At 40.2% G+C, this 22,687-nt stretch overlaps 1 protein-coding gene across 4 annotated transcripts in view; it reads left to right on the top strand.

The window, feature by feature from the left end:
• DNM3 (dynamin 3) overlaps positions 1–22,687 on the top strand; it is a 234,570-nt gene that overhangs the window by 48,429 nt on the left and 163,454 nt on the right. For 3 of the 4 annotated variants that reach the window (XM_064147247.1, XM_064147246.1, XM_064147249.1), the window contains exons 7-14: positions 818–960; positions 3,296–3,431; positions 4,739–4,806; positions 6,618–6,756; positions 8,458–8,544; positions 10,691–10,761; positions 14,482–14,530; positions 16,411–16,440. In XM_064147247.1, coding sequence (XP_064003317.1) covers positions 818–960; positions 3,296–3,431; positions 4,739–4,806; positions 6,618–6,756; positions 8,458–8,544; positions 10,691–10,761; positions 14,482–14,530; positions 16,411–16,440 — 723 coding nt within the window. The remainder of the gene's footprint in view (positions 1–817; positions 961–3,295; positions 3,432–4,738; positions 4,807–6,617; positions 6,757–8,457; positions 8,545–10,690; positions 10,762–14,481; positions 14,531–16,410; positions 16,441–22,687) is intronic. The other variant, XM_064147248.1, reaches the window with a different exon arrangement.

Here is a 22,687-nt window from a genome sequence, read left to right as displayed (position 1 = left end):
TTGGTTACTTCTCTTAGGCAGCCAGCAATAGAACAAGAGGACACAGTCTGAAGTTGTGCCAGGGGAAGTACAGGCTGGATGTTAGGAGGAAGTTCCTCCCAGAGAGAGTGATTTGCCATTGGAATGGGCTGCCTAGGGAGGTGGTGGAGTCACCATCCTTGGAGGTGTTCAAGAAAAGCCTGGATGAGGCACTTAGTGCCATGGTCTAGCTGACTGGATAGGGCTGGGTGCTAGGTTGGACTGGATGATCTTGGAGGTCTCTTCCAACCTATTGATTCTATTCTATGATTCTATGATTTTTCTGAGTGATGAGAGAGTGCCAAGTTAAGTACTTTGTACATCTTCATTTCTCTCTATCCCTGTTCTCAGTAGGCTGTGGATGCTCAGAATCTCTTCCTTGTCCTGCATTGCCTTGTGGCCTGAAAGTTGTCATTCTGAACAAGTATATGGCAATGGCAAACTGGGAAACATCTTTAGCAAAGCCAGCAAAATAGGAGTGGAGGCATCTGTGCTGAGATGTCTTTTCAAATGAAATATGTAATGTGTAGAACTTTTTTTGTGTCTTGTTAAACAAGTATCTACTAACAGGGCTCAGTGAGCGAAGAGGATGAAGGAATTTTTGAAGTCTCTTTATAACGTGTATGCAAAAGTGATACTGTGTTGTTCTTTAACAGTCTCCAGTGCTGCAAAGATCAAAAGGAACTGCAGTGGTAAACTAGCACAGGTCATGGCTGGTGTGCTTGGCAGTCAGAAGCAAATGGCTGTGCTCTTGTTTTCATCTTTACTAACAGTAAGAGGACTTCTGTTTACTTTTTAGCAACTTACCAATCATATTCGGGACACCCTGCCAGCCTTCAGGAGCAAACTCCAGGGTCAGCTGCTTTCTATAGAACATGAAGTGGAGGTGTACAAAAACTTCAGACCAGAAGATCCAACCAGAAAAACAAAAGCTTTGCTGCAGTGAGTGTCTAGTTTCTTGTCTGCTCTTGTATTCTGTATAGGTTTCTTTCACCGTTTTTTCCCCCCTTTCCTTTCTTTCTACTGAGTTTAAAAGTGAAAACTAGGATCCACTTAAGGATTCTGCATGCAAACTCCAAATAATTCTGTTCCAGAATGCTTTATTTATCTTAAAATTTCAGCAGAGTTTTCCCTATAATAATTCTATTAATCTTAGAATCAGGACAGGAAAAGGTACAAAGATGGGCAACATGAATTATCAAAGGTGAGAAACAGCTTCTGATACTATAGACACATCTTCAATCTACCAAAAAGATCTCCAAGGGCAAGAGATTGCCTTAGAAGTCTGAAGGGAGAATTGGGAATGTTTCTTTTTCCAGTATAAAAAACTGGCTAGCCAAAAGAACTCAAAGATGGCAAGAGAAAAATTAATCATAGATGGTAGTCTTCTGTGTGATGTGCCACTAAGCCACAGAGCTCTTTTTGCAGGAGCTGATGGTCTTGTGCTTTCAGAAAGCAGCTAGGCAGATTCATAGGATGAGAAAAACATTTAAGGTTAGTAAGTACAATGACAAATTCCCGCTGCCTGCAATCTACAAATAGCAATTTTGTGAGGCCAAGAGGGTATTCTGGAGAAATATGACTGTGTTTGCTCTGTTCTCCTAAGCACTTATTGTTGGTGTCTCTTGTGAAATGGTGTTCCACTGCAGTCCAGCCATTTTTATGTTCAAGTGTACTGGGGTGAATGAAAAACTCTTTCTTGCTCTTTGCCTCTCTTAGCACACACTAGCATTAAAACAGGGGATGTGATGTGCTAGCTGTGCTTGTGTGAAAACTGACCTGGCAGATACTGTCCCTTATGGCTCAAGAAGTTGTGGACTGAATACTGTTGTTGTTTGCCAGAGAAATTGCAGCTATTTCTGGAGCCATGTTGTTGTAACGAGTACTGACCTAGAAAGCTTTTTCACCGCTGAAGTCTGTGTATAGTTTGAGTCTCATCCATAAGATAAATCTATCTGATAACACTGTTGTAAAGTGATGGAGCAGAGGTGGCTGTTGGTCTAGCCTTGAGCTCTGTGGTAAAGGGTTGGACTTGATGATCTGTGAGGTCTCTTCCAGCCCTGATGATACTCTGTGTGTGTGTGACTTCAAATGGAATTAGCACCTTTCCTTTATTGTGGTTTTAGCACTAAGGGAAAAAGACAATGCTGACATTCGAGATTGAAGCCCATACCACCTGCTGCTTTGCTTCATGCCAATTCCTTACTTGGTCTGTTTCCAGAAGTGTTTGGTGCACATTATTGTGTGTATTTTGCTCATTTCTGCCTGAATAGTTTTTTTGAATTGCAGCTCTCTGCAGCCACTTCTGTGTTCATGTGTGGTTAAAATTTGCCTCTTAAAAGAGGAAGCATATAAAGGAAGAAAAAGAGAGATGTAGAGTGTACCTAGCTCTCCTCTCTTAGATGAGTGTTTTCACATTGCTGCTTTGAATGATTTCCAAAGTTTTCAGCCTTCTTTTTTTTTCCCTCTGGCATAGATGGTAATAGCACTGGATTGTGAAAATTTCTAAGTTCTGGTCAAGATTCATTTTCATTTTAATAAAAAGTCAGAAGGAAAAATGACCACCTGAGCTAGAGAGGCTTTGGTGAGCTATTTGAAGACTCTTGATTTACTACTTGTTTTTGTAACAACTGTGTCCAAAAGATGCATAAGTCTGTCCCTTATGATTTCAAGATGTTTTGGTTGCAAAATCAGAGAGATATTGCCTTTGTTTCTTCCATCACAGTACCACACAGATAGTTTTTTTTGGTCACTCTGTATATTTAGTAACTTAACAGCTAGAAATGCTTGTATGAAATGTTGTGAATTGTTAGGTGCCTGCTTGTATCTCCTGCTTGTTATACTACTGTAACATGTTCTAAAGGAAAAAGAATTGACTCTCATTCCAGCCAAAATCATCCTCCTTGATACTTCTCTGCATAGATTTTTCCAATTGCTTCATTAAAAGTGGGTGCTATAGGAAAAATTAATTACTTCTGTCAGTAAAAAAAACCTCTTTTGGGATGTGTAAAGTAACCTAACTAGAACCCTTTCTTGATTCTTGAGAACAAGTTCCATAATGCATATAACCTCACCCCCCAGATATCTGCTTCACCTCACCACATGTAGTTTGAAGTTCCTGCAATCCTTGTCAAAACTTTACTTGTTGTTACAGGTGTTTTTGTCAATTCTTGAGCATGTTTTAGCTGTCGCTATGAGTCATGTAGTGAAGCAAGAGTTGGTACCTGATGTACTTAAATGGTGTGTGTTTGTTTCTCTCTCCTCCTTTGATGTTTAGGATGGTGCAGCAGTTTTCAGTGGACTTTGAAAAAAGAATTGAAGGATCAGGAGATCAGGTTGATACACTGGAACTTTCAGGAGGTGCCAAAATCAATCGTATTTTCCATGAGCGTTTTCCTTTTGAACTAGTGAAGGTATTTATCCATCTTTCTAGTGTGCTTTGTGTTTTATTTAGATGTTCTTCAGACTGATACCAGGATAAGACCTGATTGGAAGAACTACTCTTGACTGTGGAAGAACTTATGTGAAGTTGAATTGACCTGAAACTTTGAAATGAATTTTTAGTTTTGGATATTGAGATATGCTATGACTTCTGAAATATGGGGATTAGAATATAATTACAGTCCAAATTCTCACTATTTCTATACTTCTCTATTGATATATCACAAATAGCATCTTCCTTCTGGTTTGATTGAGAAAGCAAAGAACTACAATTAGTAATTTTTAAGTTGTTGTATTCAAAAAGTTAGTACCTATTAAAATTAGGGTTATGGAAACAAACTATTTTCTTTGCTTTCTGCTTCTTGTGTTCAATGCATAAAGTCAAAAGTAGTTTCCAGTCCTACACTCTCATAGTGGGATGTGAAGCAGAAGCAAATGTTTTGAGAAAACGTTTCTTCTCTTGATATATCTTTTCTTGCTTATTCATCCTTTGGGTTAGAGAATAATCAGAGGCCTAATGGAGCATGAGCTAATTAAACCTGGTTTGCTGTGAGTTTATGTTACATACTCTTCAATTTTTCTTTCACTTCAGTGACTTCAACTTCCTCTCCACATGAATTCTGCTGTATGTTTAGTCCTCATATTTTTATTATTTTTCTGAGCTTTATTTCCACCTGGTTTATGTTCAGCTGCCTTGACATTCCCTAACTTTCAGTTGGGTAAGAACCAGACAGGGTTGTGGCTGGTTCCAGGGTCTAAAAGTCAGCTAGTAGTAGTAGACAGTTGGGTTCTGTTCTGTTTATGACAATACTAACTACTCTTCCAGCTAGCTGGCTTGCAAGAAACATAAAGTAAAGCTTTATAACTGCTTAACTGAGACCACTCCTCTCTTAATTTCTTTGAAAGATAGTAGAATGAGAGGAGAGAATAAACAGACCATAATCACAGAAGCTGAAACACTTTAGGTAATTAGGGAAAAAAAAATCCAAAGAAGTTGCATCTTCCAAATCCTGTTTCTGGCTTACTTTATCAACTCTGCAGAATTGTTGCAGCTGTTGGTATATCTGAAATGGAAGGCTGCATAGTTTTCAACAATCCTTACTGCTGCATGTAGCCTTAGTGTTAACATGTTTTAAAATACACTCTGTTTAGAATAATTACAAAATTCCTGTTTTGCCAGTTGAACTTGTCTGTCTTCCAGATACATTGGGAGAGGTAGTATTTTCTGGTTTACTTAATGGTTCCACTGATGTGGTGTCATCTGCTTTTGTATCTCCAGATGGAATTCAATGAGAAGGAGCTGCGGAGAGAAATAAGTTATGCCATCAAGAACATACATGGTATCAGGCAAGTGCTCCCATGTTTTCAAGCTCAGGCACACTGACTGTCATCTCCCCCTCTACTCTGCCCTGGTAAGGCTACATCTGGAATACCCTGTCTAGTTCTGGACCCTGAAGTTCAAGAAGGACCTCAGGGAACTGCTTGAAAGAGTCCAGCACAGAGCCATGAGAATGATGAATGGAGTGGAACATCTTCCTTACAAGGAGAGACTGAGTGAGCTGGGACTCTTTAGCTTGGAGAGAAGGAGGCTGAGAGGTGACCTCAGTAATGTTTATAAATATGTAAAGGATAAGGGCCAGAAGGATGGAGCCAGGCTCTGCTGGTGATGCCCAATGACAGGGCAAGAGGTGATGGGTAGAAGCTGAGGCATAGGAAGTTCCATGGAAACATGAAGAGGAATTTTTTCACTGTGAGGAGGGCAGAACACTGGAACAGGCTGCCCAGGGGGGTTGTGCAGTCTTCCTCTCTGGAGGTACTCACGATCCGCCTGGATGTGTTCCTGTGTGATCTGGTATAGGTGATCCTGCTCTGGCAGGGGTATTGGACTGGATGATCTTTTGAGGTCCCTTCCAGCCCCTAACATTCTGTGATCTCATTAACCTATGGACACACTGACATTGATGGCTAGGCTGTGTTCCTAATACACCGCTCCTAGCAGCTGTTTTTTTTTTCTCCCACTCCTTTACATTCCTGCTTTTCAGCTAGCCATTTTGGGTCAAACAGTCGATTTACCCAAAGAAGTTTAATTTACCTATGAATGCAGGAAAATTATTTTAGAGACAAAAAGAATTCCTACTTTTCTGCTAGTGTCTGCAGTTTTGATAAGCCTGTATTCCTGAAAAGTTGTATGTTTTAGAGGGAGAACTTATGTCTTGATATGGGAAAAAGACTTTCAGCTTGCACTGCAGCACACTCCCTGCACTTTATTCTCAACCATTTCTTGAAATAGCTGATTTGTAAGTGAGGTGGCCAAGGTTTCACTTTGTGGCTATGTCTGCAGTATATTATGAGAGGTATTTGGGGGTTTTTGTTGTTGTTTGTTTGGAATGACCTAATTATCTCACTTTGGAATGATCATTTTAATTTGTTTGACAACAGAACAGATTCCAAAGGGTTTGAGTGGGGTTCTCCTTTTTGTTTTTTCTTTCCCTTCCTCCTACCCACTTGCTTTGCTTAGGAGATTTGGTTTGTGTTACTCGAATAGTAAATTCTCAAGCAGTTGACTCTAGTTGCCTTGATGCAGCATTTGATCTTAACTGGTCATTGATGGAAAGGATGAGTAATTTATGGTAGTGAACTGATAGTTTTGGGCATATTTTTATGATTTGCTTTTTAATATAACTTACCTGCCAGGATTGACCTTTGCAAGCTGTGTTTGAAAGAGAAGTAAGGCTGATTTGTTTAGAAATGGTTCTGTGAAATTTCTCTTGTACTGGTTCATCTATATCCTGCAATGGCCAAATGAAATTTTCCATGTAGGGGTCTGATTAACACAGCTACAGAATTCTTATGCAAGTGATTGCACGTGGGGTGCTACAGGTGCTGTTCATCCTTTCTCTAAGGTTTGATATACCGCTGAAGAGGCTTTACTGCATTCTATCAGTCATCTGCAAGTAGTAGGGTGTGCTTTTACTTCTATATTCTTACTACCAATAATACCATTTATTAGAGTAGCAAATTTGGTTCTGTGAAGTCTGTGCTGGGATTGTTGTCTGGCTGTTAAGTCTCTGAAAATGGAGCTAAGAGCAGTTCAGTAAAAACAGTCTTCCTTGTGTGATGCTCTTATTGCTGTCTTACGTATTCTTTTATGCCCACAGAACAGGCTTGTTTACTCCAGATATGGCATTTGAGGCCATTGTTAAAAAACAGATAGTCAAACTGAAAGGACCTTGCCTAAAAAGTGTGGATCTGGTGATGCAAGAGTTAATCAACACTGTCAAGAAGTGCACTAAAAAGGTAACTTACGAGTAGCCCTGGTAATGTAACTATAATGTAATGATATAGTAGATGATACAAAGCCTGCCTTGCCCTTTATGATATTATAAGGCACTTCTGATCTTTGCTCAGGGTGCCCTAATAACAGCAAATACAGGATCACCTCTGGGATGTAAGCACAGATATGCTGAAGCTACTCAGAAATAACCCTCACACATCCCTTGCATTTTTTTGCATGATACACATTTTTGTGGTGCCAGTGAGCAGGTAAAGGAACCATTTCTTAAAACAAGGAAGGCTGACAATAGGAATAGGTGTTGATCTGTTGGAGGGCAGGAGAGCCCTGCAGAAGGACCTGGACAGGCTGGATGGGTGGGCAGAGGCCAGTGAGATGAGATTTAACGAGGCCAAGCGCAGAGTTCTACACTTTAGATACAACAACAAACCCAAGCAGTGTTACAGGCTGGGGACAGAGTGACTGGAGAGCAGCCAGGAAGAAAGGGACCTGGGGGTACTGGTAGATAGTAGCTGAAGATGAGCCAGCAGTGTGCCCAGGTGTCCAAGAGAGCCAATGGCATCCTGGCCTGGCTGAGGAGCAGTGTGGCCAGTAGGCCAAGGGAGGTTATTCTTTCCCTGTACTCAACACTGGTCAGGCCACACCATGAGTACTGTGTCCAGTTCTGGGCCACTCAATTCAAGAGAGATGTTGAGATGCTGGAAAATTTCCAAAGAAGGGCAGCAAGACTGGTGAGGGGCCTGGAACACAAACCCTGTGAGGAGAAGCTGAGGGAGCTGAGGTTATTTAGCCTGGAGAAGAGAAGGCTCTCATTGCTGTCTACAACTACCTGAAGGGAGGCTGTAGCCAGGTTGGGGTTGGTCTCTTCTGCCAGGCAACCAGCAGTAGAACAAGAGGACACAGTCTGAAGTTGTGCCAAGGGAGGTCTAGGCTGGATATTAGGAGGAAATTCTTGCCAGAGAGAGTGATTGGCACTGGAATGGGCTGCCCAGGGAGGTGGTGGAGTCACCGTGCCTGGAGGTGTTCAAGAAAAGCCTGGCTGAGGCACTTAGTGCCATGGTCTAGTTGACTGGCTAGGGCTGGGTGCTAGGTTGGCCTGGATGATCTTGGAGGTCTCTTCCAAACTGGTTGATTCTATGATTCTGTTTTTTGGACAGAGAAGCAGATTCACTGCAGTATTTTGAGCAGTATCCAGATTTTTTTTTAGTTCTGTCAGAATTTGGAAGTTACTGTACAGATTTTTTCCCTCTCACTATTATTAGCCAATTGTACCTTTGTGTTTAACAGTTTGCATTTCAAATGGTGTGGCCGAGATATAAAGATGTTGCCACAAGGTGGAGCCTTCAAAGTACAAGAAACTGGGAAATGATTTAAAGTGCCACTCTGGAATTAGGCACAGTAGAAGAGACAGGCCTGGAGAAACTTCACCCAAGGCTGATAAACTGTGATTCACATGTCCAAAGTGTCCTTTCCTTGGTGTTCTATGGAGCAAAAGCACAGAAACATGCCAAGAGCTTAGGTCTCTCCAGCTTTTCTGGGAAATGACCATTAATAGCAAGTAAAGATTGCTTTGTAGTGTGGTTAACTTTTAGCCCAAGTCTTCATAATCATTGCTTTCTTCCAGAGATAAAAGCTGGAGGCTCCCTTGTTTATATTCTATTGAAAGCACCCTGCAGGTATAAATTTCTACTGATTTTGCTTTTCAGTTGGCAACATATCCAAGGCTGTGTGAGGAAACAGAAAGAATTGTTGCTGGTTACATTCGTGAACGAGAAGAGAAGACCAAGGACCAGGTGAGAATAAGTAGGTGACTTAACTGTTTAGGGATGTGTGTGAAGGAGGAAAGTTCTTATGTACAATGTACAGTAAGGTGATGAAGGATTCAATCCCATGCGCTAATTACAGTGAGACCCACAAGCAATTGAACTGGGACACCTGTGGGAGTGACAAACCTTCTTTCAAGTTTAAAAGTGTTTAAAAAAAGGTAATTCAGAGAAACTTGTTTAGAACATTCATCACCTGGCTAAGTGCTCCAGGAAACTTCAAAGCTTAGATTACGTGAGAAAATCCATTGGAAGTGGAAACAGGAGTTATTGCCTGGAGAGTGCAGAGTGTGACAGCAGAAATATTTGGGGAGGAAGAACTAGGCAGAGCTGCTGAGGTTTTTTGGATTTCTGTCTCTCTAGCCATGTCCCTGTGCAAGCTTGGGCATGTGCAGCATGTCTTGCATCTTTTCCTTTATTATATGCTGTGAATGTATTCTTGAACAGCTATCTGTGAAATTGTATTTGCCAGGCTTGCCCTTGCAGGGAGTTCGAGTTAGCACACTCAGTTATTTAAAAATTTGGAAGAACCATGTGCAAAGTTCTGGCTTGCTGAAATGAAAGAATTGGTCAGATAGGTTATTATCACATATCCACGTCATTATTTATGCTCTTAGCAGTTATCATTAACAAATCAAAACACCAGTGAGGTTTTTTGGAGGTAGGAGCTTGTGCTGGTTTGAGGCTAGACCCAAATCTCCACTGTCATTGATCTGGGCAAGACTTGTGTCTCGTTCTAATTTAAATTCCCAGAGACTCAAATATATTTGATAGAACCAATAACAATTTCATAGAGTGCACTTCCCTCTTCCCCCTTCTTTCTCAAAAGAAAGAAATTAGATGTAGAGAGAGGAAAAGTTAAGCACACCCAAATAAATAATCTCACTCTGATTTGGAAGTTAAAAAGTTTAACAATAAATTAAAAAGATGTCTGAGGTAAGGAAGTTTCAAAGGTATAGGGAGGGAAAACAAATACAAAATGTGTAAATACAACCAGATTTTTGATGGTAATGAGTTTGTCTGCCTGCTGGGTGATGGCCACGTGGTGAAACAAAGAGGAACAGGATGGTGATGCTGGTAAGTAGGGAGGCAGGGAGCACAGAGAGACAGACCAGGAAGACCCCCTGCTTTTGTGGCTCTTTAGACAGGAAGAGGGAGTGGGCTAACCATCACCTGGTAGTGTTCAGACCCACCCCTGGGGAGGGATCAAGACCACTTAGGGTCAGGTTCAAGGTCACTCCCACTGGAGGGTTAACCCTGTACAACTTGTGATATCTCCTGGAAATTAAGAAGAATCTGTGAGGGAATCTGTGTTCAAGGAGTTGTGCAGAAATAACTTTATATGGATTAAATGGTAGCAATAGATTTCTTCCTTGCTCCCTGCTCTCAAATGCAAGTCTGAAAAAGTGGAGGACAAGTGCAGTCTCATGCACATTCAAGAAGCTATTTAAGAGTAGGAGTGAACTTTCTCTAATATCTTGGCAAGTTCTTTGCTGAGTTAAGCTACCAAGTTTGAGTCAAATTCTGTCTGTGAGCTATTGAAGGGCTGGCAAGTGCTAAGTGTAGAAACCATTCATTCTGTTATTGACTAGGCCATCTCTCAAGCCAGAATTATGTACCAGAATAACTGTCTAGTACTTGGACTGTACAGTTTCTGGGCCAGAGATAGCTTACCTGTCACTTTTTTTGTGTATTACCTAAAATAAGGATACCTAAATTTTCTTTATGGTTCACATTTCTTGCTGACTTGGCTGAAATGGTATGAATAGAAATTTACTAACTTGTGAAACATGGAGCTGTGTTGTATATTCTTAAACTCTCCCTGCCCATGTATGATTGATCTTGATGAAGTGGGCAAGGACCAAGATAGTGAAAAATGAGCTAAAAATAAATAGAAATAGGAAATAACTCTTTTGTAATTTAATTTATTAAACAAACACACAAAGTGGTGGGATGCTGAAATGATTGCTGTTTGTTTTTGGCTCAAATGATTATGAAAGCAATAGTCAATAATACAGAAAACTTAGGAGTTCTGTTTTTCTCTCTCTTCCTTTTCCTCAAACTCTCTCTTCCACCTTACCCATCCTTTTCTTTACTCTCCTGTTCTCTCCAATAGGTGCTGCTGCTGATCGATATCCAAGTTTCTTACATCAACACTAACCATGAAGACTTCATTGGCTTTGCAACGTATGTATATAGCAGCTTTGTTATAAAGGGTTTGGGTTGGTTTGGGCTTTTTGGTTTGTTTTTATTAAGGTGGTTTTTTTTTTGTGTGTGGTTTTTTTTCTTTTACTAAGTTGAAAACACTAATTCTGAAGTATGATAACGTAGATGCTGGCTGTGAAGTCCCAAACGTGCAGGGTCATGTTTTTTCTCAATATCCAGTGTTTGAACTCTGTTCCACTTGCAGGGGATTCTTTACTCCACAGCCTTGGTTTCACTGAAGTCAACACTTCTGTCTTGGTCTGGAATCACATGCATATTGGGAAGCAGCTCTAGCAAGCCTCATTGCCCTCACTGTATACATTTGAGGACCACAGAAACCTGTAACATTGGTGGTCTCTCCTCATTGTTATTAGTGCATATTTTGGGAGCTCTGATTCTGTGTGAAACAGTTTTGCTCAGAGTAATGGATGTCACTGAATTGTAATTGTGCCTGCTGTTTGGCTGTAGAGAATAATAGCACCAGAATGCCCTGCAGGGTCTAGTTTGACGTTCTCCTCTGTTAATTGAAACGGCTGTGAGAAGCTTCTCCAGTATGTTCTCCCTCAGCTTCCGGCAATTGTGCCTCAGGGACTTCATACCAACGTTTTGACACTAGTAAAAACATTAAAGATGTCTTCACTCTTTGAAGAATAAATGTTCCTTCAGCCATGTTCATGCCTTATTTGCCATAACAGTGTTTAGAAACACAACAGGTTTCATCCATGTGGAATTCTAGCAACAAAGTTTGGCACCACAGTGTGTATTATGCTATGGCCTATTCTAATTGACTTTGTGAAGGAAGATCTCCTTCTTTGTCAGCATGCCTTGAAGGTTTAAAACATGGAGTTCAGCAAGCTGAGAGGGAAGAAGGCAAAACCAGTTTGTTTGCGTGCTTGATTTGAGCAACCTTCTCTAGAACTGCTTGCAGGTCCTAGATAGCTTTATCAGTTCACTTGACAAATGACAGGATGTCGTAGGAATGGTAGCTGGCCTTCTAGAGGTCAAGATAACAACCTGCCTGCTATTTACTTCTCTTCATCCTTTTCTGACAGGAAAAAGCCTACTAAAAACACTCCATATATATTCATGATGTGTGTTGTGACCTTGAGAAGTCACATAGACCAACCTCCTGCCTGCAGGAGGGTCAATACTGAGTTCAGACCAGGTTACTCAAGCCTTTGCCCAATCAGAAAAACTCCAAAACTGGAGATGCTCCAACCTGTCTATGCAGCCTGTTCCAATGCTTGCTTCTCCTCACTCTGAAAAGACTTTTCCTTGTGTCAAGCTGGAACCTTGTACATTTTGCAGCCTTGGATTCTGCGGTGCCAGGTATATGTGGAGCTGTTTCACTGTTTCTCCCCTGGTAAAATCCTACCCGTGGATGCTGCCCTTAGGCCCTGTAGTGAAGTTTGTGGTCCTTGCTGCTGTCTTTGCCAAGGAGTTGCAGTGCCTGAATTCAATTTGTTGGGAAAACTCCTTCCTCTTTTGCTAGCTGAGATCTAGAAGTCCCCAGCTGCTTTGCACATGGCATAAGCAGATAGCAGATTGCTTTTTGCATGAGTTCACTGATAAATGCAAGCAACTGTTTCTGCAGGTTGAAACTGATGGGGAGTTTCTGTGTTGACTTATGCTCAACTGGAAGAGAAAACTTGGGTAACTGAGAAGAATTTAAAGTGTAAAATATATTCATTTATGCACTAAACAGTAGAAAACACACTTTAAAAACACTAATCACACTAGTGTTATAGCATTTATGTTAGAACTGAAAAAGGAAATGATTTTGGACTTCTACAGCATCTAAATAAACATTTAGGACTATGGATTCCCCAGATTCCCTAATATTCTTTTTTTGTTTGTTTGTTTTTGGTGTTTTTTTTTTTTTTTTTTGGTCAGATCTTCTAGTCAGTTGTTTCATGTCACTGCAGTGTAAGTCCTGTGAACCTTGTTCACAGAGTGAGAGCACAAGACACTTCAAACCAACCTTGCAACACTGCTAGGCTTAAGGCAGGTACATTGCAATGTCAATTGAATTGAGAAAGATTTAAGAGTGCTTATATTTAGAACAACTTTGTGTAGTTATATAATGGTGAAATCTTGGAATAATAATGCTTGTCTCATTTAGCAGAGTGAGTATTAAATGTTGGGATTTGGTTTGTTTCTGGCTTGAGTAACTTAGACTCATGCTTCAATGTAGGTAAAGAGTAATTTGTGTTTTGAAGAGTAAATAGAGGACCAGTTGCTGGGCTATGTCTAAAAGGCATATGTTTCTTACTATGACCTCAGTGTTCTAATTAGCTTTCCAAAAGTGATAAAACAGAATAAAAACCAAAACAAGCCAAAATGACCAAAAAACCACCCCCAAAAATCCCCAACCCCCACTACCAAAATCAAACCAGAAGAATCTCCAGTTATGTTTCCTGAAGCCACCCCACATATGTTTCTCAAACAACAGATTGGAATTGTTGAGGGCTTAATGCTGAGTTTTCTGCGTGCATGCTATTTCATTGTAATTTATGCACCAAAGCTTATGGACTGGAGACATGTGGTGTTATTTGGTCAAAAGGATGTGGATGATGGAGAGCTAAGCCCAGTGAACAGGCACATGGAATAAACATCCTTGTGAATTTTCTCATGGACAGCATGTGGACTGCTGGTTTGCTAGAATATGTTCCAGAGGGGAGGACGAGAATTGGGATGGAGCTGAGTTTGGTGCTTCAGCAATTCTGTGGACTGGCAGCTGTGCACAAATGAGTTGCAGAATTGATCCACAGGCTGTGATCCAAGCACCGTTTTTTTTTCTTAGTCTTTGAGGGCCACACTTGTAGCTGATCTAGTATATATGTTTTTGGGTTTTTCCTTCAGGTCATCAGTGCCTGGTGAAATGGTCTGAGCTAATCCAAACAAAACTTCTGTCACCAGTGACTGCCGTAGTTGCTAAGTAGCCAAAGCCTTCTTTCTGAACACTTTTCTTTTTCCAGCAACATTTAAATGTTGTGGCCTAACACTTACAAACCACCAGATAATTCAAATGCATTTGGAATTAATGGCAGCTTGCATGTTTTTAAGGCAGGAGTGTGTTCTGTTTCAGTAACTGGGATTACCAGTGTTCAAGAACTGAACAAAATACTTTAAATGTGGTATAATTTCAAATGCATATACTCTGTTCTTATATGATTCCAGCTTTTTAAACCAGCTTTGTGGCAGCTTTATCTGTTGGTTATGTTTACACTCTCAAAATGCATATTAGAATAACCTCCAAAAGAAACTATCAAGGCAAAGCTGTTAAGGATCCTCCTGCAGAGGAGGATTTTGTTGTACTGAGCCAAATAAGAGAAATGGTTTGCTTTTTGTCTCTTTTGAATATTTATAGAGGTTGATGTTTTCAAAGTTACCCACATAAGCCATAATTTCTCTGTGCTTTTAGTAACCTTTACCAACCCAAGTAGTATGTTGATACAAAGGGAATGACTAGTGGGGGCTGTCTGCTGTGCATGTCCCTTCTGTCCCAAGCAGGCAAGTACAAGGAGGCCTTCCCACACCGTAAGAAAAAGTAGTTGAAATATGCTGATTTTGCTGTGTTTCTTTGTTGCTCTAGTTTTCTGTGCTGGATTCAGAAGTAACTGTTACTGCTAAAATCTGTTACCCAGGAACTGACTTAGTTTGAGTTTCTTCAGAGTAACTCTTCTCCTCTGCTTCCCTTAGTGCCCAACAAAGAAGCAGTCAGGTTAACAAAAGTGCAGTGGGAAATCAGGTAGGCACCTAACAGAGAATGGATACTGGCATGTGCAAGTTAATCCAAGCCGTTTGGTTTTCTTGGCTGCATTTATTTGTTGTGACTGTACCATTTGCCTCTTCCACTTCAAATATCTCTAAGATGCATCATCATCATCGTCATCATCATTGCCTTGTTTTACTGAAGTTTTCAGAGCCACCTGACTTCCATTGGTGCCATTATTTAATATTTCTACTGCTGCTTGCACTGCTGGGTAGTGTCTCTCCTCCCATGCCCTTTAGTGCACTGAGTCTTTTCATATTGCACATTACTGCACTTTGCCATTAACTGCAACCTTGTGAATTTCAGAATCCAAAATGCTGGTGAGTACTTGCTTGTGTGTGCTTTGTCATAGCCATTTTACTAGCTTTTAATGTTCACAGCTTAAGAGGCAAGTCAGCAAGCAAAAGTGAATTTGCCTTTATTTCTCCTGGGCTGACTTCTCTAAAAGTAAACCCAGGTTAACTGGTTGATGCTCTCAGAATAATTAGTGTTTTCACTGAAATTCATTAATGGAATTACTTGTTTGTTTCTATCACAAAAAATGTGGGGCTGATGCTGTGAGATGCTAAGTCCTCCTGAGTTCTGCTTCTGTCTTTGCTTTTGGATGAGCCAGGGGTGCTTAGTATTTCACAGGATCAATCTTCTTTTTTGGTTGTTCTTTTTTTTTTCTTTGTATGAGGTGAAAATAATGAGAATGCTACAACTTTAAGGGTTTCTGCTCACTGTGAGGGTTTTGCAAAGTCTGAAATGGAAAGAAAACTTTATGGCATTAGTACATAATTTAAAGGGAAATAATTGTTCAACTGAAAATAAGACACTAAAATTTTGTGTGAGTGTAATTAACAATACTGAACATCTCTCTGATGTTTTCATGTGCAATTTGGTCAAATGGTGCTCAGGAGGTGAAAGGTTAAGGTTTTCAAATGTGATCATTGCATTAAGATCCTGCAAGTCTTACCACAGAATCATAGGATGTTAGGGGCTAGAAGGGACTTTGAAAGCTGATCCAGTCCAGCTCCCCTGGCAGAGCAGGATCACATATACCAGATCACACAGGAGTGCGTCCAGGCGGGTCTTGAGTATCTCCAGAGAGGGAGACTCCACAATCTCCCTGGGCAGCATGTTCCAGAGTTCTGCCACCCTCACAGTGAAGAAATTCCTCCTCATGTTTACGTGAAATTTCTTATCCCCCAGATAAACCTGACATTTCAGAAAGTCTCTTATTCTGATGTGGTAGATGAGAGTTCTAGCATATTTTTTTTTAAACTTAGTCATCTTTTTGGGGATAGGAATCCAACTTCTTCCTCCTTCCAAGAAATGGCTACTTATTTTTGAGACATTAGTTAAGATAATCCATGAACTTCTTGGATGCGATGGTCCCCCACTGGCTGACCAACACAAGTGGTATTTTTGGTGTAATACAGAGTTTGGACTAAAATGAAAAAAAAAAAGTCTAAACACAGAAATTACTTCAAAGAGTAGCCTCTCCCCACCGAGGAGAGATTTCCTTCTTATCTAGCTGTGCTGGAATATGTGTCAAACACAACAACCAGCATCACTTTGGAGTGTCCCATAAAAGGAAAACCAACCAATTATCTGCCTCTTCAAAAATACACAAGTGGAATGAATGGGCTTTTAATTAAGTGACTGTTTTTCCTCTGTAGAGAAGTTGAGACAAAGCTTGGTGTTTCACGTTTCATGTTGCAACTTGATTAATTTTAATGTGAAGGACTTTGCCAAACCTTTTATTTTAAAGACAATAAACCATTTGTTTGTAAGTTGATTGTTTTGGAGTTGAAAAGAATGAGAAAATGTTTCTGAAATGAAAACTTCATTTTTGCAATTTGCTATTGCAGGGAACCAATCTACCGCCTTCAAGGCAAATTGTACGAGCTAAGTTCTGTAAGCTTTATTGTTGCTTTCTCATTTAGCTTCTCAGAGGGCAAAGTTTGTTTCTAACTCATCGGTTTGTTGAATACTTGCTACTAAACTTTAACGTTAAACTTGTCTGTAATACTCCCTCAACAAGGTACAATTGCAGTTCATCTCTTAACTGCTACTAAACTGCTGTTACAAGTATGAACTAATGTCACTTAAAATGTAGAGAACTTAATATTTGTATAATTGTTTCTCAAACCAAAATGGCTAATTGGGGTTTATTTTATTATATAACTGGAAAGCAGTTTTTATCTGGTTTCTGTGTCTCTGTTCATAATAAACCTCTTTTTGAAGGGTGAGCAAACAAGTTTCTGGTAATCAAAGGGAAACATTAGCTCTTGAGTAAATGAAGATGCTGGTTGTGGGTGCAGGTACTCTTCTTAGGATCTTTCTTTTATAAAGGAATTACTTCTGATAGAAAAAGTGAGTTGTGTTAATGAACTTACAAATGGTCAAAGCCATTTCAGCATTCTTCTGATAGCCCAGGAAGATCAGTGTATCTTGGACAGACTCTTTTCTAACCCTTCCACTTCATGAGTAAATAAATACATGAATGCCTTTAATATTACTAATTAGAATTAATTGTCTAAACAGCAGTTAATTTTATAACAAGTTACTTCTGGTTCAGTGATGGTTAGGTGTGAGAAGTAAATCCCTGCATTCTGTGCACTCTTAGGTAGTATCTGTAATGAAAACATACACATTTTTCCATTTTGGCACATCATCAAATTATGTTTAGTTATCGTTTTGAACAAATTTAAGCTAAACTTATGCTCAATAAAGAAACAAGGACTAGGCAGCACTGATTCTAACAGCAGCTGAATTCCATCCCTGGGAAGATCAAGATCATTAAGTTTTCACTTAATAGTGGGATGCCCATTTAAAATTCATTGCTTGTCATTTTTGTAGCTTGCTTTATCTGACACGATGCAGATAATTCTGAGATCCACAGAAACAGTTGAGTGCAGCAATACTGCATTTTTGGAAGAAGTATAAGTGCTGATCCTTCTTAACATGTTCTGCTCCTTTTCCCTCTCACTTTCACACTCCTCTAATTTATTCTCTCACGCTTAATCTTTGGCCTTTCTTTTTGTTTGTTTGTCTTTCCTTTGCTACCGCCTGAGGTTTTGACCTGACTCCACAAAGTTTCTTTTTAAGCCACAGGTTAGTCTGTCTTCTAATTCGCTTGCAATGATCAGTGTAATGCTTAGTTTTACACAGCACACTAGCAAAATCTGGTTCCTGAAATCTGACCCATCCTTAACCATGTATTTTGTGTGCCGAGATTTGGTTTAGTGACTAAACTATAGTGTTAAAAGCTCCCATTCATGATAAGCCTTTGAAGATGGTGTCGTTGCTCCATATGCCCAGCTGATATTCTGTGTGCCAGAATGCAAACCACTCAATTTATAGATTATATGTAATTTATCTGAAATTGTGTTTTGTGTTTTGCTTCTGTAGCAATACCATTTCATATGCTTTGGGTAGCTCCTGTAGCTGGAGAAAGGCCTTAATCTGAACTGAGAGTTTCAAGTTGCTGTCCAAGGGCTTTGGAGGTTTGGGTTCCAAGGCGTTGTTTAACCTGCCTCTTTTACATTGTGACACCAGCAATCTGATTCACTTGCCTGGACACAAGTAGCATTCAGACCCCGTCAGCTGGCCCGAACCAAAGTGCCAATAAATAACTTTTCCCCTAGTAACCCCTTCTTTTCCCTTTTAATCTTGCTCCATAGCATACTTAGAATCATAGAATGGTTTAGGTTGGAAAGGATGACCTCAAAGATCATCCACTTCCAATCCCCCGCCATAGGCAGGGACACCTCGTCCAGCTTGGCCTTGAACACCTCCAGGGAAAGAGCAGCCACAACCTTCCTAGGCAACCTGTGCCAATGTCTCACCACCCCCACTGTAAAGAACCCTTTCCTAAGAATCAGTTTTAGTCTCCCCTCCGCCACTTTAAACCCACTACCCCTCATCCTGTCATTACAAGACCTTGTAAATAGTCCTTCCCCAGCCTTCCTGTAGGCCCCCTTCAGATACTGGAAAACTACTATAAGGTCTCCTTGAAACCTTCTCTTCTTCAGGATGAAGAGACCAAACTTTTGTAACCTGTCCTAATACTTTGCTGCTTCTTTTCTTCAAATACACTTAGATCCTGTTACCTTGCATGAGCCAAGAAGAAAAGATGTTTAGAGGATATTTTTAAATCATGGTAATGGAAATTTATGCTGTGGTCAGTGAGATGGTTATGAAAACATCCTGACAAGGCTCTTCTACTAAGAATTTTTGTAAAAGAGGTGGTGCCCATGGACAACCACATGATGCTAAATTGTGAAATATCCTTGAATGAGACATGCAGCTGTGGAATTCTCACCTTATCCAGATGAGAGAAGTATTTTGCTCTAAATGGCCTTTAATCATACTTACTTTTTAGGTTAAGATTCCTTCATGACTTAATCATCTTCGTTTAACTTCATTTGAAAGCATGTTTCAGGTTTTCACTATTAAGTGGTTTGCTCCAGTAAAAACTAATTTTTTTTTCTTTAAAGTAGACATATTCAGAACTTAAGCTACTATCAGTGTTTTTAAGTTGTGTGCTATATTATGCAGTGATTTATTGTGCATTGGGGAAACAATGTCACAAGGTCTTGCTTGTGGTCAGTACCAAACAGATCTGATCTGTTTCTGCTCTGCATGATGGTTTGGGTGTTCCCTGCCCCCCCCCCCCCCCCCCACTTTGGAAGTCACCCAGACTAGACTCAGCTGGCTCTGGAAATTGAATGAAGCTTCTATTTACAGCTTAGCACAATATACAAGCAGATATTTACAGTTATAGACAGAAATATACAAGGTAAAAGGTAATACAGAAACACAACAGCCCTCCCAGAAACCTGAGTCCCCAACAGGGGCTCCCAACCACCCCTTCACCTTCCCCCTACCCCTCTCAACCTTACCCCAGTCCCAAGGAAGAATGAAGTTTCCACCAGGGGGTTAGGAAGCGAAGTGGATTAATCAGAGAGATGGAGGGTGAGGTTAGGGAGGGTGAGGTTAGAGAGAGAGATGCATCTTGGAGCTCCCCAAGAGGAGAAGTGAGATTCCCCTATCTGTCTTTGGATTTTTGTTTTTATACATCTCAGCAAGTCTATGAGTGAGGTAGACATCAGCCCTGTTTTCCTTCCACATCCTATAATCTAGTTCTTCTCACCAAAACATTCTAGCTAGGCTCAAACTAGCACACTCTGACATTGTCACATCCAACCGAAACACTGTATGAGGTTTCTGCATTAATCTCTTGTTCCTTACTAGCCTCTGTAGTGCAAGGTCTTCATATTTGAACTGGAAGGGGTCATAAGGATGCCTCACAAAGTAGATTTTGCAGTTTTTATTCTCTCAATCTGCTTAGTATTTGGTTCTTAGTGATTAGAAGACAGTGTAGTGCTGGGAGTTGTGTTGTGTTCAGAGTTTTTTCAGTAGAATTGTGTGACACAAGCTGAGCTCTGTAAACTCAACAAATGCTGTTGCTTGTGTTGTTGTGGAAGTAGCCAGACTCATGGTGTTCACACTTGTCCTTCAGTCTTCCCAGTCAATTTCACTTACATCTCACCTACCTAGAAATCATCTTTCAGCTACTTCTTTTAAAGAAATGCAACACCTTCTGATTCTCTAATGTACATCTTTTACCAAGACCTTACATGATTTAACGGAGTAAATCATGTAGCAATGCATAAAATGGATTTACTGTGTCAAATCCTGCTTTCCTGTTTATCCATGAAACAGTAGAGAATAAGAACAACAGATATGATTCGGGGGTTGTGCAGCTGAACTATCAGAAAATTGCTTCCTTTTCGCTTGTTCCATGTGCATTCATAACCTCTAAGTTTCGTTTTTCAGACACTCAGATTAGGTATCAGGACCCTGAAGGAAGGAACTGTGTCATCCTGTGCATGGAGTCTGACTACCGGTCGGAATATTGTCTTCACTAGCTTCTGGCAATGCCCATGTTTTCCACCTTCCTGAAGTTCATAACTCGTGTCACTACTATCTAGTTTGCACCGAGGGACATTTAGAAATGTGATAGAAAATAGTGGAATGAGTCTCTTAAAACACACTACTTTCATTTTCCAAGCTAAAGTATTGCACAACATAGCTAATACAATAGATTAAAAAAAAAACCAAAACCCTCTCCCCATTGGAGGTTTTTTACTTCCAGATCTCTTTGAAAAACCTTCACTGCTTATTGTCTATGGAAGGACACTTATTTCTAAATTATAGCTTAAGCTGATTTCTGAGAAATTGGCTGGAGTCTGAGATGTAATTCAATTTCTCTGGAAAATAAAATCATGTTGCTTAATTTCACCTTGTTTTGCACCTAAACCTTGATCCAATATCTTTGTCTCCCCTGGTCCCAACACTGGTACCGAGTAGTTTTGAAGTGTAACTTTTTGTGTGGGAAAACAGGAACAATCCAATGAAAAGAATATGAGGTTTAGCACACACTAGGATCATCTTCTTTCTCTTGATGTCTCCTGGAACTGCTTCCAAGAATTTTGGGTAGCTATGATTTGTCGTAGTGTCCAGGATATTTTAGTGAACATGGTACCTTGTTTTCCCAGAGGAGGATAGATAAACAGGTCTAGACATTTGCATGTGAAAACCACCAAGATACTGCTAGAACTTGATGCCCTGTTTGTCCTGCTGTGTTCTGTGGGAGTGACAGCTGGATCTAATCCTCAGCACATAGGATTTTTGAGGGAACAACTGGCAAATTCCTTTCTTTGCAAGACAGTGACCCATGTTTGTATTAGCAAATCAGCTTGTTCCCATCCATACCCAGTGATGGTTATGCATCTATGGGGAGATGTGTTGAACTGGGACAAGACAGCCTTTCAGAGCTATATTAATAGGATTAAAAGCTTTATTACATTTAAAATTACTTGTGTAGTTTAGATTTTAAACTCTTCACTTGGTCTGTTGTGAGACCTCTACCAGAAATGCATTTATGTCAGATTGAGAGAATTTGACCTGCATTAACAACCTATAAAGTCTGTGGTGATGATGAGGGAAAGTGCTGACGAGAACAAGCAGGTAGTGCTGCTTCTCTTCCCTTTTAAGTGCTCATCTGTAAGGTTCTTGAACATGCTAGTAGAGTGTTTCCTACTGATTTGCTTCTAGAAACCACCTCTTTAACCACACTATGACATCTGTCTTCAAATCTTTTCTTCTCTTTAAGATGTGCATGCAAACTAGTTTTCAGTAATGTGCTGGCCTGGCTGCCTGTGCTTCCAGAGTGTGGATAAATGCTTTAGAGGGAGCAACACAGCATTTTCAGTTGCAGACAGCATGGTTCAACAGCATCTTCTCACAGCCCCTATTTTCAATTTCTTCATAGCATGGGAATAACCACCCTGGTGCATTTGCTGCAAAGCATTTAGTCTGCTGTTCAAAGGTAGCTCACTTTGTTGCAAAGCTAAATTTGAATGCTTGAGGAACTTTAATTTTCTGAACTTTTCCTAAAATTCCTTCCATACACATTTGTGCAGTTCAGAGCAGAAAAAGCCAAAATCAGCTTGGTTCCACAGCTTATTCTGTGGCAGCTGCCTGAAGGGCAGTACATTGGCTGTATATGCATGTCGCTTGTTTCCTTCAATAAACATCGTAAAATAAAATGAGGATTTGATGAGTAATGAGGATCATGTCAGCTTGCACTTGAACAAGCATTCCATGTCTATCTGTACTCAGTAATGCCTCCTCTCCACTTCTCTTTGCTTTCCTTTTCTCCTAATGAACATGAATCGAAAAAGTAAAGGCACATTTCTGCAGAAACCTTTGTGTTACAGGCTGTTCCCTCATTCTGCTTGTGCTATACCCTTGAGTCTCTCCACAGGAGTCATGTCTGGTTCTCTCATAGCTTACTGAGTCTTCAGAACCAAATCAGTGCTTTCTTAGTTATTTTCTTTCAGGCTGAAACCCCAGAGACTGTTTTTGGACCATTAGGGGTTTTCTTATCCTTCTGGCCTTAATCAGTAGCGAGTGGGGAAATGTGATTTTGAAATGAAATTGGGACTCTTGGATTGTGTGCATTGCCAATGCTTTAACCAACTTTTCAGGAGAAACTTCTCATCTCTTTCTTTGGTTCGGTTAAAAATATAACCTAGTTATTTCCTCTGTGCAGTATCAAAGTGTTTTGTTTTGTTT

Source organism: Pogoniulus pusillus, chromosome 8 (genome assembly GCF_015220805.1).
Source record: "Pogoniulus pusillus isolate bPogPus1 chromosome 8, bPogPus1.pri, whole genome shotgun sequence".
NCBI lineage: Eukaryota > Metazoa > Chordata > Aves > Piciformes > Lybiidae > Pogoniulus > Pogoniulus pusillus.
This window is presented reverse-complemented; position numbering and strand designations above follow the sequence as displayed.